We start from the raw sequence: 16,861 nt of genomic DNA, 5'->3' as shown, positions 1-16,861 counted from the left end.
TGGTTCCTTGTACCGAGCGATCAAACCACTAAAATTAGATTTAGATTTGAATATATATTCATATATTTTCTTCCGTAATGTTACTAACCATAAAAAAAATTTGATTTCATATTTTTTTTCTTAACAATTATTATTTGATTCATGTTGAGAAAATAATGGCAATATACTTACGATAATCAAAGGACTGATATACTTCTACCATCAAAACGACTGCAAAACAATCATATCGCGAGTGTCTTAGATTATATATTGATTTAAACTTATATAATAGTGCTCTGAATTGTTTGTTTTATTAGTTTGATTACCAAAATTAAAATGATTGTTTTATATAACCTGTTCTGGTAGTAAAAAGCGACAATAAATTCATATGTGTGTATTTTTTCTATATAGTTGGTAAGAAAAGCAAAAAAGAAAACAAATCAGCGCTTATCTTAAACCCAAACTTTTGTAAAATCTTATGTGTGAGTCTGTGGGTAAAATGACCCAATCGTCCCATTTAACAAGAATAAAAACTATTCATTTAAATGAAATTTACATACTCTGATATAACTGTCGTCTCTTTATCGCGGCATTGCATTTTTTTTCATTTTCTAAGATCATTATCTACAGAATTAAATTGATGTTACTTCTCAATTGTTTAATATATGTCCGTTTGTTTAAATAAAAGTTAATTTCAAATACGAATTTAAGTAGTGTAAGATATGTCCAGCCAAAGGTTTAAAATATATCACAATCTTTAACACAGAACTGTATGAAGAATTAATTATACTTGATACATTCCCTTTTAATCATTAAATTATTTTGATAATGTATTTGTTGATTAACTAGATGGTGCAAGTTTGATCGATACAAATACTGCATCAGTCTCACTATTAATGTAATATTAGACTGGTCATTGGCTCTCTGTATTCATATAGGATTGCGAAATAGAAATGTATGCTGATAAAAGGTTATGAAAAGCCTTCATTTTTACAATTTTTCATTATAATCAGTAGCTTACAAAGACTGACTAATAATCACTATGGGTGCAGCGTGCAATGAACAATAATATAGTTCATCATTTTATTTTCTAACATTCTTTACCATGAAAAACTATAACATATACACTCCCTTTTCTTATCTAGAATCAGAAGGTATACGCATGTTCATTTTCAAGAAGTGTTATTAAAAACTAATACATGTTTATAAAATGTAGCAAACATCGTTAGGGGTAACCTGTTAAAGATAATAAGTCATAAAGATCAAAATCAATAAACAAAATCCGTACGAATGCTAAGCTTTTACAAAATAACTATGAGGTCTTCACACTTAATCGTTACTATCAACATGGTATGATTTAAACAGGTTGTGATAAAGTTATTGCATTATTCTCCATAGTAATTGTTTTCTTGCAGTACATTTAATTAAATTACATCGATGTATATAAACAACAAAAATCTGAAAAGGTTTTTTTCTTCAGTGCAATCGAGGACATTCATACACAGTGAGGAGCTTGCAGCTACCTGTACACATATCTTGACTTTAGTATCAGTTTTAAAACCCATCGTGTATGTAATCGGTGTAAAAGGATCTCATATTTTAAAAAGCAGCAACAATGAAACATCAGGTGCATATCTTAAACCAGAACATTTGTAAGCAAATCTTTTGTCATTTGTGTGTAAAATGATCTAAGTGTCTTTTTTTTTAAAACGAGGGTATAACCCATCCATGTGAATGATCTTGCAATATTTCTACTGAAGTGTCGTCTCTTTATCTCCGCAGCACAACGCATAACCGAAAACGAAACTTTTCAAAACTGTGTTGTTATTTTAATGTCCTTTTGAATACTGCTTACATATTTTGTGAAAGACGATATCCTAGACTGAATACATGACTATGTAAGACGCGTATTGTGGACATTCTTGCTAATTCTCCTTGCTCTGGCACAGTTCATTTGTAACATATGTGTCATAATTTTTACCTATAAACTTAAGTCTTCATCGTTTACAAATACTTTTATTTTAAAATGTGAGATTCAGCCCGAACAGGACATGTTTGTCATAAGTATAAAAAAATAGATATTGTTAATTGTTAGAGGTTCAACAACATTTTTAATAACATTATATCTTCAATTATATTTTAAAAGTACGTGCGGACCGGGTTTTGTAGGTAGAATATAAACATTGTCGGTTAAGATGAATGTGGTATCATGGGTTTTATTTCAGGTCCAACTAGATTTTTACACCGGCTACTGATAGGAAAAATAATGGTTTTAATCTACACAAGTTAGCCTTGGTATTTACATGTACTGACATCTTAATCACGGCATTGAAATCATTACCTACAGTTTTCTATAATAATCAATATTTTAAAAATACTTTAATGAATGTCCTAAATACATGTAATAATCAACGGGTTTTTTTTCTGAATAGTAAGATACGGAAAATCGGCTGTTTCTGTCTTGAGAAACAACACCATTCTTGTTTTTGTAAGAAGTGCCGGTATTTTTATAGCGCATGCGAGAGATACGAGATGATGGTAAAATTGTATTTCTCTTGATATTGTGCACATATATTATAAAGTCAAGTTTTGTACCTTAAACACATATAATACAAAAATATGCTATCGTTGAATGAAAACCGAAACAAGCATTTTGAACGCTTTTGGTTGCTAAATTTTTAAAATGGATATGTTTTTCTTAATTAATATCCTATGATAACAGGTAGAGAGGTATTTTTGCTTTTGAACAATATGATAATAATGCTTAAAGATCAAATCGATATTGACACGTTCACGCTAATCTGTCGTACTCATACTTTAAATACAATCATTTGTCTTTATCATATCAACCCTTGTACGTATTTTCTTTGGTATTCAGGTAAAGCACATGTCTTTTTTTGTAGAGATTAGTATTTTTGTGTCATATAATGCCCCCAGATATTGTGCACGAGTATGTTGAAATTTAATATTTGTACATACAGGCGGTACGGTCCTCTAAACAAATTAACACATATTATTTAGAAATGTGATTACGTTAAATAAAAAGAGGAAAAACATTTTAATATTAGTGTCGTTTTATTACTTTGTATTACCTTATTTAAAAAAAATGATAAGCTTTACATAAACAATAGGTAATTGCATAGTGGTTCTACCCTCAATAATGATAGGGCCAAGATATCCAACCAATATAGACACTTTGATGCTAAATTGTCAAACTTATTTGTATGTAAACACGTTATAATAAACATCGAAGCAATCAAATCTAATTTTCATTTTTGTAAGACTGAAGATGACAGAGAAACACTAATGTTGGTGTTATTTCATACTCATGCTAAGCAAAAGCTGCGTACTTTGAAAAGTTATACAATAATATGCTTTACATATATTATCATAAAGTTCGATGTCATAGTGCAAATGTCTAACAGTCAAAATATTCATAGACAAATGAAACTTCTCAGGAAACTTGTGCTTTACAGAAAGTCAACGTTTCAACTTTTCCATGTTTTGACTTTGTTATAGAAGGCAATACACATATCCAAATGACGTTTGCTACCAGCACCAACTTAAATACATTGTTTTAGTTTCCATATCTCTACAAGATTGTCATATTTCCTATTGGTATCAAATGTTAATATTTTATTTGATATTTGTGGTAAAACAATAAGTTAAAATAGCCCAGCGTGTTATTGTTTTCTGTTTTCCGATCTTCTGACCTGAATTAGCTCAAGGTAGATTTTCTATATTGGTCATCCGTATGCTGTTCATTTTTGTTACTATCTGTAATAAGTTCCTCATTTAGATTTTCTGAAATTTTGATTTCAAGATAGAGGCTTGGCATATCGACTAGTCTCAACAACATATGTAACTGACTATTGGTAATCTGAATCTCCAGATAGTCTAACCAATGATAATATCTAAACTGACTATATCATGCTAAAATAATATTTAATAATAAAAAACGCGTTTTAATAAAAAGAAACAATAGAAACACTCAAAGATATATATAAAACATGATTATTATACACTAGATGAGCAAGAAGTAATTAAAAAAACGTCAGTAATCTTTATCGGCTTTCTGATTTCTTCAAAGAAAAAGAACTATCTAGAGCATTTACCAAAAGAAAAAAAAATCAGACATATGTGACGGTCATTTTAAAAGATCTTTCACTTTTCCAACTGAAACTGCAAACTTATTAAATTGCATGCTCATTTGTGTGCACTCAAAACTTCGTCAGTTTGAAACTATAACTAAAAACTTGTTCATTCATAAGTAAAAATATCATAACGTTATATATCTAATTCAAATACATTTAGATAATATATACATTTCACTAATGAATATCCTTCCGTGACATTCCTTAGTAAGCTTCCTTGTACTGCGCGATCCAACAGATAAATTAATTCATATTTAGATATATATCACAGTATATTTTCCGTAGTGTTTTAAAACATGACCTGATTTTCATTCGTTCTATGGTAAACATGATTGTATAAGCATGAGCTCAAATTCATTTTAAAAAGGTTTTTTTTCTTGAAATTTAGAACCTGTTAGAAGTTTAACAAAATGATGGTAATATACTTACAATATTAAATTATATACTCACAATCCACCCGTTATTTCTTCTTCCATCAAATCGAGAACATAACAATCACATCGTCAGTGTCTTGGGTTATATATATTGATTTTAACGTTAACAAAAAAGTACTCTGATTTTTTTTATTTCTTTGATTAAACTAAAAGAAAATGATAGGTTTAGATTACCTTTTCTGACGTACATGTATGTTTAAATTAGAACACTACAGAGTTCGTGTTTTCTCACCATATTAACCATATTTAAATAATTTTATCAGACATATTCCTACTTATCTAATTAAGATTTAAGATGATTTTAAGAATTATTTCAAAATCACAAGAAACAAACAGTCGGGTTCTTTATATGTATCAAACTTGTTTTACGTAAAAAGATGTACCAACGTACACACAAGAGTCTCTTCCATCCCAAAACTCTTCTTCACAGGCTTGTTTGAATAATAAAAAAACAAGTCGCGATGGAGAAATACATTCACCTTTTTTGTCGAACATTTGAAAAGAAAATACATTATTTCTTCTGAGATATGGAAATTGTATGTATTTTTGAATATTTTTGTATATGCCTCGACGTCATAGTTTTAACTGCAGATATCAACATAATAGAGAGGGGGAGAGAAAACGTTGTTACGAATAAAAAGTACAAAAGTGTTTCGGAAAGATGTTATAAAGGGTGCGATAAAGGATGAAATATAGGTACAATATACAAGGAATGTGTAAGAGGTGCGTGCATTTGTTCATATCAAGGGAGCAAAAACCCTTTATTTTATACTAAATATACAATAAATAGAGAATAATACATGGCAAAATCCGTATCAAACCCTATATCAACCCGAAGGCCGAGGGCCAGAGGGCTGATATTGGTCGAGGGTTAATTTGGGGGTTATGCAGATTTAAACAAGCATTGATATTTTTATTATATATTTGAATTGATAGTTCGTTTTTATTTTGATATGAACAATTCTATCCAGCTCTATCCAAGTTTTCTCATCTCGAAACCGACGTATTTTTGACACTCAAATGTATTGCGACGTTATATAGTCTATGGTATGACGTCATAGTTTAAACTGCAGATGAGAATTAAATAAAAAAGAAAAAAAAACCCGAGTCAACACGAATCAAAAGTGAAAAGGTGTTCAGAAAAGGTGTAATATTGTGTGTGATAAATGGTAAAATAAATAGTGATGTTACAATGTGATATAAGCGCGTGTCTTTGTTTATATTAGGGGTGCTAAACACCCTATATTTTACACCATGTATATGATAAACAAGATTTAAACGTATGCTATTAATTTTTAATTGTTAGATATTTATACATTTTTCAAGGGATACATCTATTAAATATAAATTGCTTCGGATTATTGAAAATAGGTGATTTCTTTTTATTTTAATATGTTCAAAACGATACATGTTTAATAAAAACACTAGCCTAGATAGAAGATTTTAGAACAGAGTTAATAACATTCAACACAATATTTTTACACTTTCTACATTGTCTGTATAATTTATTATTAAAGTAAAAGATGTTTTCGTTTTTATTAACTACACGTAGGATTTCATTTCTTTGAGCATGCAAACAGAAATAACGGCACTTCTGAACAAGCTTACATGTACCTCACGCTCGATAGAATATGAGATCTAATGAAGAAATTGTCGTTTAATATTCTAACTTTCAGATTAGAAATAAATTAAGAGAATTTTCTACCTTACATAGTTTTGTTACCTTACGCGATAGTTAAGACATAATATATTTGTGACAAAACTTTCAAAGTAAGCGAGTGCAATGCAATAAATTGTTTAAACCAAACGGAATATAGCATGCAGCTTTCTCTAATTTTTAAAATGGAAATATCAAATATCTTAAAGTTTGAAAAATTCCGACTTACTGCGGATTTGTTTGTTTCTTGTGTTGTTTAAAGCAAGGGGTACCGGCGAGCCTGACGTCACATGTTTACTTGTACTCTGCAGTGATTCTGAATACAAATACGAAAGGCAATTTTAAGTATTTAATAAATACAGTTTGTATTTCTCTAAGTGATATGATAAAATCTACAAATACAACTCTTATTATTAAAATCTATATAGCAGCAATCTGTATGTTTGTTGTTGTGTTTAAGCTTTACGAAATAAAGCATAAAACATTATATTTTCCAACAAAATTTGAATCACCTTTCTTTTTACCGATAATGGTTTGGTTTGTAACGTTGATTACACTATAGGTAACGGTTGTTTCTGATTTCATATCTTCAGTTGTTTTTGCATCTGTATTAAAATAAACAAAGCATTGTTTTTTTTTTTATTTCTAGAAGTTACACCCAGAAAAGTGTTGATACATTAAAACTACAATTGTTTAAATACTCAAATAATCCCCCCCTCCCCAAAAAAATAACCAAAAAAAAAAAAACCAAAAAAAAACCCACCAAAAAAACGTACACCGCAAATTGAAAGGAATTTAGTTTAATTCTCGTTTACGTTAAAAAAAAATAAACTAAGGAGAGAATTTAATGTTTAAAAATCTTTATTTTTAAATGTCTTACCTGTTGTCTCCCCTGTTTCATTGCAACCGAATATGTGATGGCATAATGTACAGTCACATACGTCACTACATAACTCTCCGTAGCTAGGTGGGGTACATTTATCGGTGCAACTTTCCCCAAAATATCCAACCGGACAATCTATAAATTACAAAATATGATTTGCTTATATTTTTCACAAAATGATTTTCTTCTTTACTGTTAATATGATTTTGTATGGGATGCTCGTTGTTTTTCTTTTACCTGTACAATTGTTTCCAACCTTGACTTCACCATAACTGCAACCTCCATTGGAATTGTTATCACCTCTGTGAAATATATGGATAACAATGAACGATTTATACAAAAAAATGGTAAAATACATAAGCATCTTAACAAAAGGTAAACTATATAATTAGTCAACATTGTATAAATCTATACTTACTCTTGAATTAGGGATGTCCAAATTACAAAAAGAGTCGAAGCTCTACTTTTCATCCAAAACCATCCTTGCATATTGATAAGAATTAGTGAAATGAATTTTTTTACTATTTGCGTGTGCAAATATCTGAAAAAATGTGTTTCATGTTTTTCCTCATATACAAAAATATATCACGGATGTCAACAACTTACATCTTTGTCTGTCAAACAATCAAACAAATGAAATGAATTCCTATTGAATTTCTAAATGAATTGTATTTGCCATTTCCATATTGTAAGATATTGAACTTATATTGTTATTCTGAAGTATTCTTGTCTCTTTTTCTCATAATTTATTTTTCGGCGTGCAATACTAACAGATAAGATAAGTTGAGGTCATTAAATCAAAACTATATATATAATTTTTGCAAATTTATCTTTGTACCTAAAATTTCATATTGGTTTGTTAATGTTATTAATTTATTAAAAATCGTTATGCTCATTTTTTTCACAATCATATTCTTTTTGATATATGATTTAAAAAATGAAAAAACACAAATTTTTCTAATAAAAATGTTTAATATTTCCTTATTTTGATAGGTTAGTAATGTTGTATAATATATGATATTTATACCACTCTGAAAACTGCATCAAATCTGTAAAAATAATAACTGCTCTTAAGATAAAGAAACCTAAACCAAAAATCTCTAAAAATCAGTGCAAAAATCTTATGTTTTTCCAATAGGACGCCTTTTTCTATTATTTACTTTTTTATTAAATATTCAATATGTTAATGATGTTTCATTTGATTGTAAAATGCTTTTTTATCAGCATTGTGTATTTGTGTTAATATGTACTACAATCCCCCCCCCCCCCCCATCCAACAAACAAAAACATTGATACAGTATTATGGATTTTACAAAGCTAGAAGAGGCATCCGTGCATTTATGCCTGTCAAACGTCCAGTGGTAGGGTGATTCCGCACACGGGATCGCACTAAACAATATGTTTCATGACTGTCCTATCAATTTTCCGAATCAATATATAGATATAAGCCTTGAAAGCTTATTTTTTGATATCGTCTGTCCTATTACAGCAGGTCGTGGAGACAAATTGAGTTAATGCGAGTTATAATTATTAGTCTGCAAGACCTGAGATAATATTTACATCCAATTCTTTATGTATTGAATGGTGTTATCGAAGAAAGGGCCGACACCATTATCTCCCCTTTGTCACGAACTTTATTACTAGAGTTATCTCCCCATTGAATATATAAATTAAAGCCCAAGACCAATACTCTTTCTTTCACTTCCTGTTCCTGAGAAGATAGGTTGGTTAAGCTAATTTTTATCTTTGATAAGCACGTGCTGCAAATAAATTTTTCAAAAAATACAATTACAAATCATAGTCAATCTTTATTTTTGGCTCAATAAATGCCGATGCTTTCATTATGTTTTGATTTATATGGATTTTATTTCGGGTAGCCCAATATTTGGATAACCTTTCCACTAGCCATTTTGATTTGTTGTTGAATTTTCTGAATTCCTCGTTTGATCAAGAAAATTATCAATTAATCCCTTATAAATATATACATGTACACATGTTTATATAATATAATGTGTAAATATATAAATAATAGATATAAAGCGTAACGTTAAAATAAACAAATCCATAGATAAAACGATTGTAGACTAATTTTGAAATCAATTTTTTTAAAATTAACTTTTGTTTATCTATACATATTGCGAATTATCAACTGATTAAAATGCCACCAAGGCGGTCCAAACGGATGAGAATTGAGACGACAAGGGCGAGCGAAAGTAGAACGGCAGCCGCCCAAAATGGATAATGGCCCATCAGTACCTGTACAAACCAATTCGGAGGTCACGCAACCATCAAGGACAACGACGTCATCTTCTGATGCCATATGCATGGACGATATTCCTCCAGCAGTCCCGTCGGTCCACAACATGCTAGGTATGCACGTTAGCAACGCAATTAAACAAAAAACTATTGAAGGGCAGTATATTGATCTGGCCTTTTTATTGCCTCCTAGACCTGGTGGGGGTGAAAAGAAATTAATTGTAAATAATATGGGGGAAATAATATCCAAGGATGCTAACCCCAAAAAGTTTGATACCATAGAACAGTGGACTGATCTCATGTTTATATTTGCTGGGATTTATCTTAGTGGCCATCCTGCTAAATCCATAGAGCTTTTGAAATACATGCAGTGTGTTAGGATGGGGGGCTAATAGGGGAGCAGAGGGATGTAAAGAATATGATGGTCAGTATAGGTTACATGTACGTAAGGCTCATAATCCAGCATCATCATGGGTAAAAGTGGATTCTGAGCTCTGGTTAATGTACATTGTACATGACCCAAACTTCAACCGTTAATGCTCCTCAAACCCTGCCTAGAGGTTCATCTATAGGAAAGTGCTACAACTTCAGTTTTTAAGGGTCTTACGAAAAGTTTCCTTGCACGTACACTCATAGTTGTTTACGTTTTAGCGGCCAGCATGCTATGATACACTGCACTCTTGCTCAAACTCATATGCATAATTTTCGTGCCCCCAGATTTCCAACACAACATGCTAACAATCAACCCAGGACACAACAATCGAATTTCAGGGAACCCCAGAACTCAAACAACCCGCGCCCCGTTTTAGATTTACAAACCCACAAGGCCTCGGCAAAACCCCTATTAAACTCCCGGCACTAGAGAAGTACTTGTCAGATTATCCAAAAACTCAGACTGCGAAAAGATTATTTTTAGGATTTTCAATTATATTCCACGGGGCCAAGAATTCATATTCAATCAAAACATTTGGTATCTGCATATAAACATCACAACGAGCTTCGAGAAGGAAGTAGAATTAGGACGGGTCGGGAGGGGGGGGGGGGGCATTTCGGGATTCCTATCGGAATGGTGCAAAGGGGGACAACTCTGGTTAGAGATTAATAACACACTCTCATTTCCTATAAAATTCAATAGCGTAATTTTTTTCATAGCCCAGAGGAAAGCTCAGTTAAATATACATCTTTTGACTCGGTTATACAGATGATTGCTAAAATTGGTCAGGGGGCATTTATAGCAAAATGCGATATAAAATCAGCTTTTAGACTTTTGCCAATATGTCCAGGGGATTTTGACCTACTTGGTTTTATGTTTGATGATATGTACTACATTGATAAGTGTTTACCAGTGGGGTGTTCTGTGTCATGTAAGGTCTTTGAAGAATTTGCAACATTTTTAAACTGGTTGGCAATAAAAAAAATCTCATGTAGACACAATAGACCACTATTTGGACGATTTTATATTTGTGGGTCACAATGTTTCTGTTTGTATGGACACCATGTCTACATTTCATAGTATTTGTCATGATCTAGGGGTACCTTTAGCTGACGATAAAACTGTAGGTCCTACCACTTGCTTAACATTTTTAGGTTTGGAAATCAACACTATTGAAATGCTGGTTAGAGTACCTTATCCAAAATGTGTTGAACTCCGAAATCTTTTAAAACAATTATTTCCACTCAAAAAAGTCACACTAAAGCAGTTGCAGTCAGTGTTAATTTCTTTACAAGGGCAATTCGGCCAGGCCTTGCATTTGTTCGGCGCCTGTATGACGCCACCATCGGTGTCACGCAACCACATCATTACCTAAGAGTTACTCAATCTATGCGGGAGGACATTTTCATGTGATGTAGGTTTTTGGAGGATTTTAACGGTGTGGTTTATTTCTTTAAAGAAGAATGGTATTCAGATCAAAATCTCAATTTGTTCACCGATAGCTTAGGGTCTGCTCAACTAGGATGTGGGGGCGTATTTCAATGGGGAGTGGTGTTTCTTTAGTTGGCCCAAAAATTGGAAATATATCGATGGGCATCACGACATGACCCTATTAGAGTTTATCCCTGGGGTTTTATCTGTTATCATTTGGGGCAACATGTTATTAGTTAGAGCATTTGTCTTAAAATGCATGCGACACAACATTTTATTTCGTGCAGAATATATTTCAACTAAATCTAATAATATTGCTGATGCTATTTCTCGTAAACAGTGAACCAGGTTTCGCCAGGCTGCACCAAACGAAAGGAGGGACCCCGAACCCATCCCCCAGTCATTTCACAACCTTATTTCAAGTTTGAACTTGATCGGCTGCTAGAAGCTGCAATATCCGATAACACACACAGGGTTCAAAAAGTCGGTTTCCTGTCGTATCAAAAATTTTGTCATCAGTTCGCACTTGCATATTGGCCTCCAACACTATGTTCGGTGGTTCAGTACTTATTGCATCTATCAACATCTTGGCTACTTATTCTACGGTCCGTTCGTATTTGTCTGCAATTTCGTACCACTGCAAGTTACAAGGAATAGGGGACACAACTTCTCAATGTTTAGTTACAAAGCTTTTGCAGGACATGAAACGCTTAAATCATAATTCTGATACAAGACTGTCTATAACTAAAGACTTGCTTGAAAAAATAATTTTGGTTTTACTCACTACATGCACTAATTCTTATGAAACAAGTCTTTTCTCTGCAGCATTTTCACTGGCATTTCATGGTTTATTTCGTGTCGGTGACTTGACTTTTCACTGTAAAATTCCGAACAATATTGTACTTTGTATGGAAAATCTAACTCTAGACCCTGAAAACAGCTATTGTTAATCAATCTCAAACATTCCAAGACTGACCAGGTAGGAAAAGGTACCATTTTGCAAATTGGTTAATTTAAGGGAGTTGCGTGTCCACTCCAGCTTGTTGAGAAATATTTAAGTGTCCGTCCGTTGACTGCAGGGCCTCTTTTTTGTCACTTTGATAAGACCCCGCTCACAAGATACCAGTATACGACAGTACTCTCAAAAGCAATAGTTCGTCTTAAGTTACCGGAGAACACAAGATACAAATCTCATTCTTTTCGGATTGGAGCCAGCACTGAATTGGCATTGCAAGGTTTTTCTGCGGAAACAATTCAGAAATGTGAAAGATGGAAATCTTTGTGTTACAAGTCATACATTCGCATACCAAAATTCTAACTCATAGGCTTTGCTTATCTATCGTAGACAAACAAAATGTGTGGTTGGTGGGGTCCTCAATACTGAAGCATGCTCAATTAGAAGCATCTTTAAGACCTGAAGGTCTTCACCTGAACTTGAAAAGGCTAAATATTTCATTATGGCGGCAGGGGTACAGTGGCCTGAAATTGTCTCAAGTAGAGCAGAAGCTTAAAACCCTTGCAAAGGTGGGTCCTGCACCTAATGTCATTTTAATACACTGTGGGGAAAATGACTTAGGGGAGACTTCAATTAGAAAACTCAAGCTAGTTTGCATGAAGCTTTTTCAATTTATTCAAACCAACTTCCCACAGTCTAAGGTCATTTGGTCTCAAAACTCTCGTGCAATGGAATCACAACGTAAACGCCTTTATTCTTGTGCATCCAGGTTGGCCTTGCGGTATGACGGCGTAATTATCCGCCATCCTGATATAAATCGTGACTCGTTGTTTTTCTGTGATGGAGTACACTTGTCAAAATTGGCTAATGCTGTTTTCCTAAATACTCTACAGCGGGGTCTTGAGGCTATCTTAACAAAAGGGCATGCTTGTTATCCGGCTTAGCAAGCTTACCCTAGGGCACGGTTGTAAGTTTAATCGCCTCATACCCCCAACCATATGGTGGCGGAGTTCCCAATCTCTAAAGCTCCATAGCTGCTTTTGGGTTTGGGAACTTATGGCGTGAATGAGCGGCGCTGGTCATTTCAGACTAGTGCATGTATTATTATGTGGAGATCGACCCCTGCGCGCATCTTCCAAGGGTCAATCGTAAATTCTTGACTTCTGGACCTCCCAGAGTCAAGGTATTAAACCTGTGAACTTTGAATGAACTTTGAACTTTGTTTGAATTTGTTGAATTATGTTAACTACATGTATGATGTTTCTTGATGTGTTGAAATTTGGGGCATGCCCTTTGTCATGTATGGCGGCCCATTACCCTTAATCAGCCGTGCCCAATCATCGCCAGATTTGAAATAAAATTAAAGAAAATTAAAAATGTTTTACTATTTGTGGTTTGTCGCGCACTTTTCTGAGATAAAAGTTTGTTATAATACCTACGATATTTAAATACATGTATAAGCATACAATGATCGCAACAGCCCGAAAATATAATACTACTTAAATAGAATAGAAAAAAAAGAAAATACAGAACTTCAAGATGCGATGAATATTGGATTTGACTGATTACAAATCATCATAAAAGGTGTTTAAATTGATATATTGAACTTTAAGTGAAAGTTAGTTATCATGAAGCTGTATAGGTGTTTCCAAAGTTTTTTTTTAAAACATACGCATTTCTTATAAATAAAGAAGATAGTCAAAAGGCAGGTGGTCAGAGGGAAAATGTAAGCTAGCATCCTATGTCAACTCCAATATTATAATGCTAAGTTCATGAGAGCGCTCGATTTGATTGATCGCAAAATAAAAAAAAGCAACAACAAAGTATCGAAAGTACTGACGATAGTTGATTTTTATTCAGGAGTGATGTCTTGTTTAAGCAATGGGTATTCACCTACTTCACAGATAATGTAACTCATGGCTTAGGATCATCAAACGCATCTAAAGTAATATGGAACAACTAATTAAAAAATCAGTTTTACTCTACAAAATATAGAAATTTTGTATATTTTATAGACCGGAGTTTAATGTCCAGATGAATCCAACACTAAATGTGAATGTCCTATTTTCTTTTCAATGATATGTGTATTACAAAATTGTTTTTAAGAGATTGCATTTCAATTATATTTATCCATGAATGTTATTAAAACAATGAATTAGGAAAAATTCCAGTTAACAAGTCAGACTTGAATTCAAGGTCTATTTTATTAATATTTTGACACCCCCCCCCCCTTTCCTATCTAGTAGGAAAACAAAATATGAGTAAGGTTCAATATTTCGCCGCCATAGTATCTTAAACTTCCTGTCAAAGAGCAAAAGAAAGGGGGTGAGCAGTATTTCGCAACTATACTATTTTTTAACCCCAGGTTCAATATTTTAAAAGGGAATCAATATTTTGCAGCGACATATAACAAAAGACATGTATACAAAGGTGTAAATATATGAACAGGAAAAAACCCCCCAAAAATCCTGTACTATATTTATACAAAGGTATATGTAAAGTGCATACGTTTAAAAATGTAGTTCCCTAAATGTACATCTTTTTATGACATTTTTTGACATTAAATAATGCTTTTGGGTTTAATAGATTATTCATTACACCGACAAATAATGATATCAATGATATAATGATTCAAAAAACTGTTATAGTCCTTTAAAATCAAAGAGAATCAGTTTTTATGTTCGTATGGCAAATAGTTACTTAGTTTTATTTTAATTTCTTGTACATTTTTTAAATATGAATAGCAATCTTTATTTCTCGAGTTTTTCCGACAATAATTTTGAGTTATAAATGGATTTTGTTGTGTGTCTTAAGGTAGAATTGACACTATCAAACTTCATTTTGTATCGGAAATCAAAATATTTCCCTTCGATGGGTAACTAATTTATTGCACGTTTAAAGATTAAATTAGTTGGTATACAAGCACTTTTTTTCAACAAACAAAAAGATGCAGATATTCAGTGGAGGGAATTATCAGGCTACTACATTTGCCCACCGTTTTTACTGGAAAACGTAGTTTAATAGCACACTTCAACAAATATTCATCGCCAGTACCCCTCGGTTGGCAGACGAAGTTACAACCTTGTTGTATTACGGTATATCTAGAGGAGATATTATTTTTTTCAAAATGTTTGTTTAAAGTTATTTTGAGCAGGGAATGTATACATTTGATTATAAATATGTCATAAAAGAAAAATTTAAAGAAAAAATTGAGTAAATTCGTCCCGGGGGTCTAGATACTTGGGAGTGGGGGATGGAGTGGGTGGTCGGTCCTTTCCTCAAACACCTGTGTGTACAGAAGCCTAATCATTGTTCGCAATGTATATCACCAACACTTTTACATATGCATGTATAATTGTGTTTATCGATTTACTTGAATATTTTTAAGTTTATTCAGAACAGGTACTTGTATCGATGGAAACACAAATACCTCCTTGTTTTTTGGGTATGAATTAACATTTTATTGCGGCGCACGAGAGAGATGCGAGATTGTGAAATTCAATGCTTTTTGACTTGGTGTGTGGTTAAGGTGAATGCCGTCATGCACACTGACACATTCCTTCTAACAACTCGAACGCTGATGGGCGGAAAATGTGATATTTTTAAATGAAAACCAAATGGATATTTCATATTTTGTCGTTTTAAACTGTATGTTCCCAGATTAACACAATAGCTACACATTAAGTTCTTTAAAATTCAAACGAAAATGCCTTGTTGATTATTTAGATCTTCATTTATAATATACGAAAAACTGTTATTATTAAATTATCATTAATTAGCGCTTTACTGCAAAATTGCCACTCTCGCACACAGTACGCTGTAGTGGGACTATACATATACGTTATATAACGACTATAAATAGTTTAGAGAAAACAATTACTAATTATAGTTGTATATCTTTATTTATTCAATACGTATTCACACTAGTCTGAATGAGCTACAAGCAATAAATACAAGTTAAATGTAGTTTCAGTTCTCTTGTAGTATGTTTTATCTAAAATAAAACTACCAGATATTATCGTTGGATACAACCTATATAGAATTCGAAGTCGGAGTCATAAAGATGACAGGGAAACGGTTAATGGGTTGTTATGCCGATTTTGATTTGGTAGAATCAGAATATTTGTTGAAAACATGACAAATAACTATATATATTAAGTCATTATATTTTAATTTGAAATAGTGAAAATATCGTCATATAAACCACTGAAACAATTAAAATTGCAAAATATTGGCGGCCACGATTTTAAATATATGACTCACATCATATGCTATTCCCCTTTTGTTGCCCAAATTCGGTGAAAACTAGAATCACGAGTCATGGTCTATTTATAAACCATATTTGGTTTTAGATATGCGCATTAAAGGCTAGGCGTTGTCCCAAAGCCCGCTTCTGCTTTAGGACTTTGTTAGTGTGAAGCTGCTAGTTTTGTAGAATAAAAACAATGGCTCATCACACGCAACTGTGCATTGTGCTTTTTGGAACATGTCTTTTCTCTATTCTCCTGCTCCTCGAGTGTGTAAGTATCTAATTTGAATGTGAATATTTATACAGAACTGTGATTTGTTTTAATCCAAACTGAGACCCGGACAAAATGTAGCCTAGTATCATTATCTGAAATTTCACATCATAGTCATTGTTCATGTTATGTACATGTATAATATTGATAAATAATATC

General features: G+C 32.5%; 1 protein-coding gene, 1 long non-coding RNA gene and 1 pseudogene across 2 annotated transcripts in view; 2 read left to right on the top strand and 1 right to left on the bottom strand.

Annotated features, from left to right (window-relative positions):
* Window positions 1-7,110: 7,110 nt before the first annotated feature.
* On the bottom strand, window positions 7,111-7,603 carry LOC128181779 (uncharacterized). Its single transcript, XR_008243364.1, has 3 exons — window positions 7,526-7,603; window positions 7,345-7,409; window positions 7,111-7,242 (listed from the first exon to the last, which is right to left on the bottom strand). It is a non-coding gene; the product is annotated as an uncharacterized LOC128181779 (long non-coding RNA).
* A 1,662-nt stretch (window positions 7,604-9,265) lies between these two features.
* LOC128179966 (uncharacterized) lies at window positions 9,266-13,126 on the top strand (annotated as a pseudogene).
* Window positions 13,127-16,545: 3,419 nt separating this feature from the next.
* Window positions 16,546-16,861, top strand: part of LOC128180108 (uncharacterized) — a 108,264-nt gene continuing 107,948 nt past the window's right edge. Inside the window, exon 1 of the mRNA XM_052847971.1 lies at window positions 16,546-16,702. Within this exon, the coding sequence (XP_052703931.1) occupies window positions 16,628-16,702 (75 nt within the window). The 5' untranslated portion in view covers window positions 16,546-16,627. The remainder of the gene's footprint in view (window positions 16,703-16,861) is intronic.

The sequence above is a fragment of the Crassostrea angulata genome, chromosome 4, assembly GCF_025612915.1.
Source record: "Crassostrea angulata isolate pt1a10 chromosome 4, ASM2561291v2, whole genome shotgun sequence".
Taxonomy (NCBI): domain Eukaryota; kingdom Metazoa; phylum Mollusca; class Bivalvia; order Ostreida; family Ostreidae; genus Magallana; species Magallana angulata.
The sequence above is the reverse complement of the archived record's forward strand: the minus strand, read 5'-3'. Positions and strand labels throughout refer to the sequence as shown.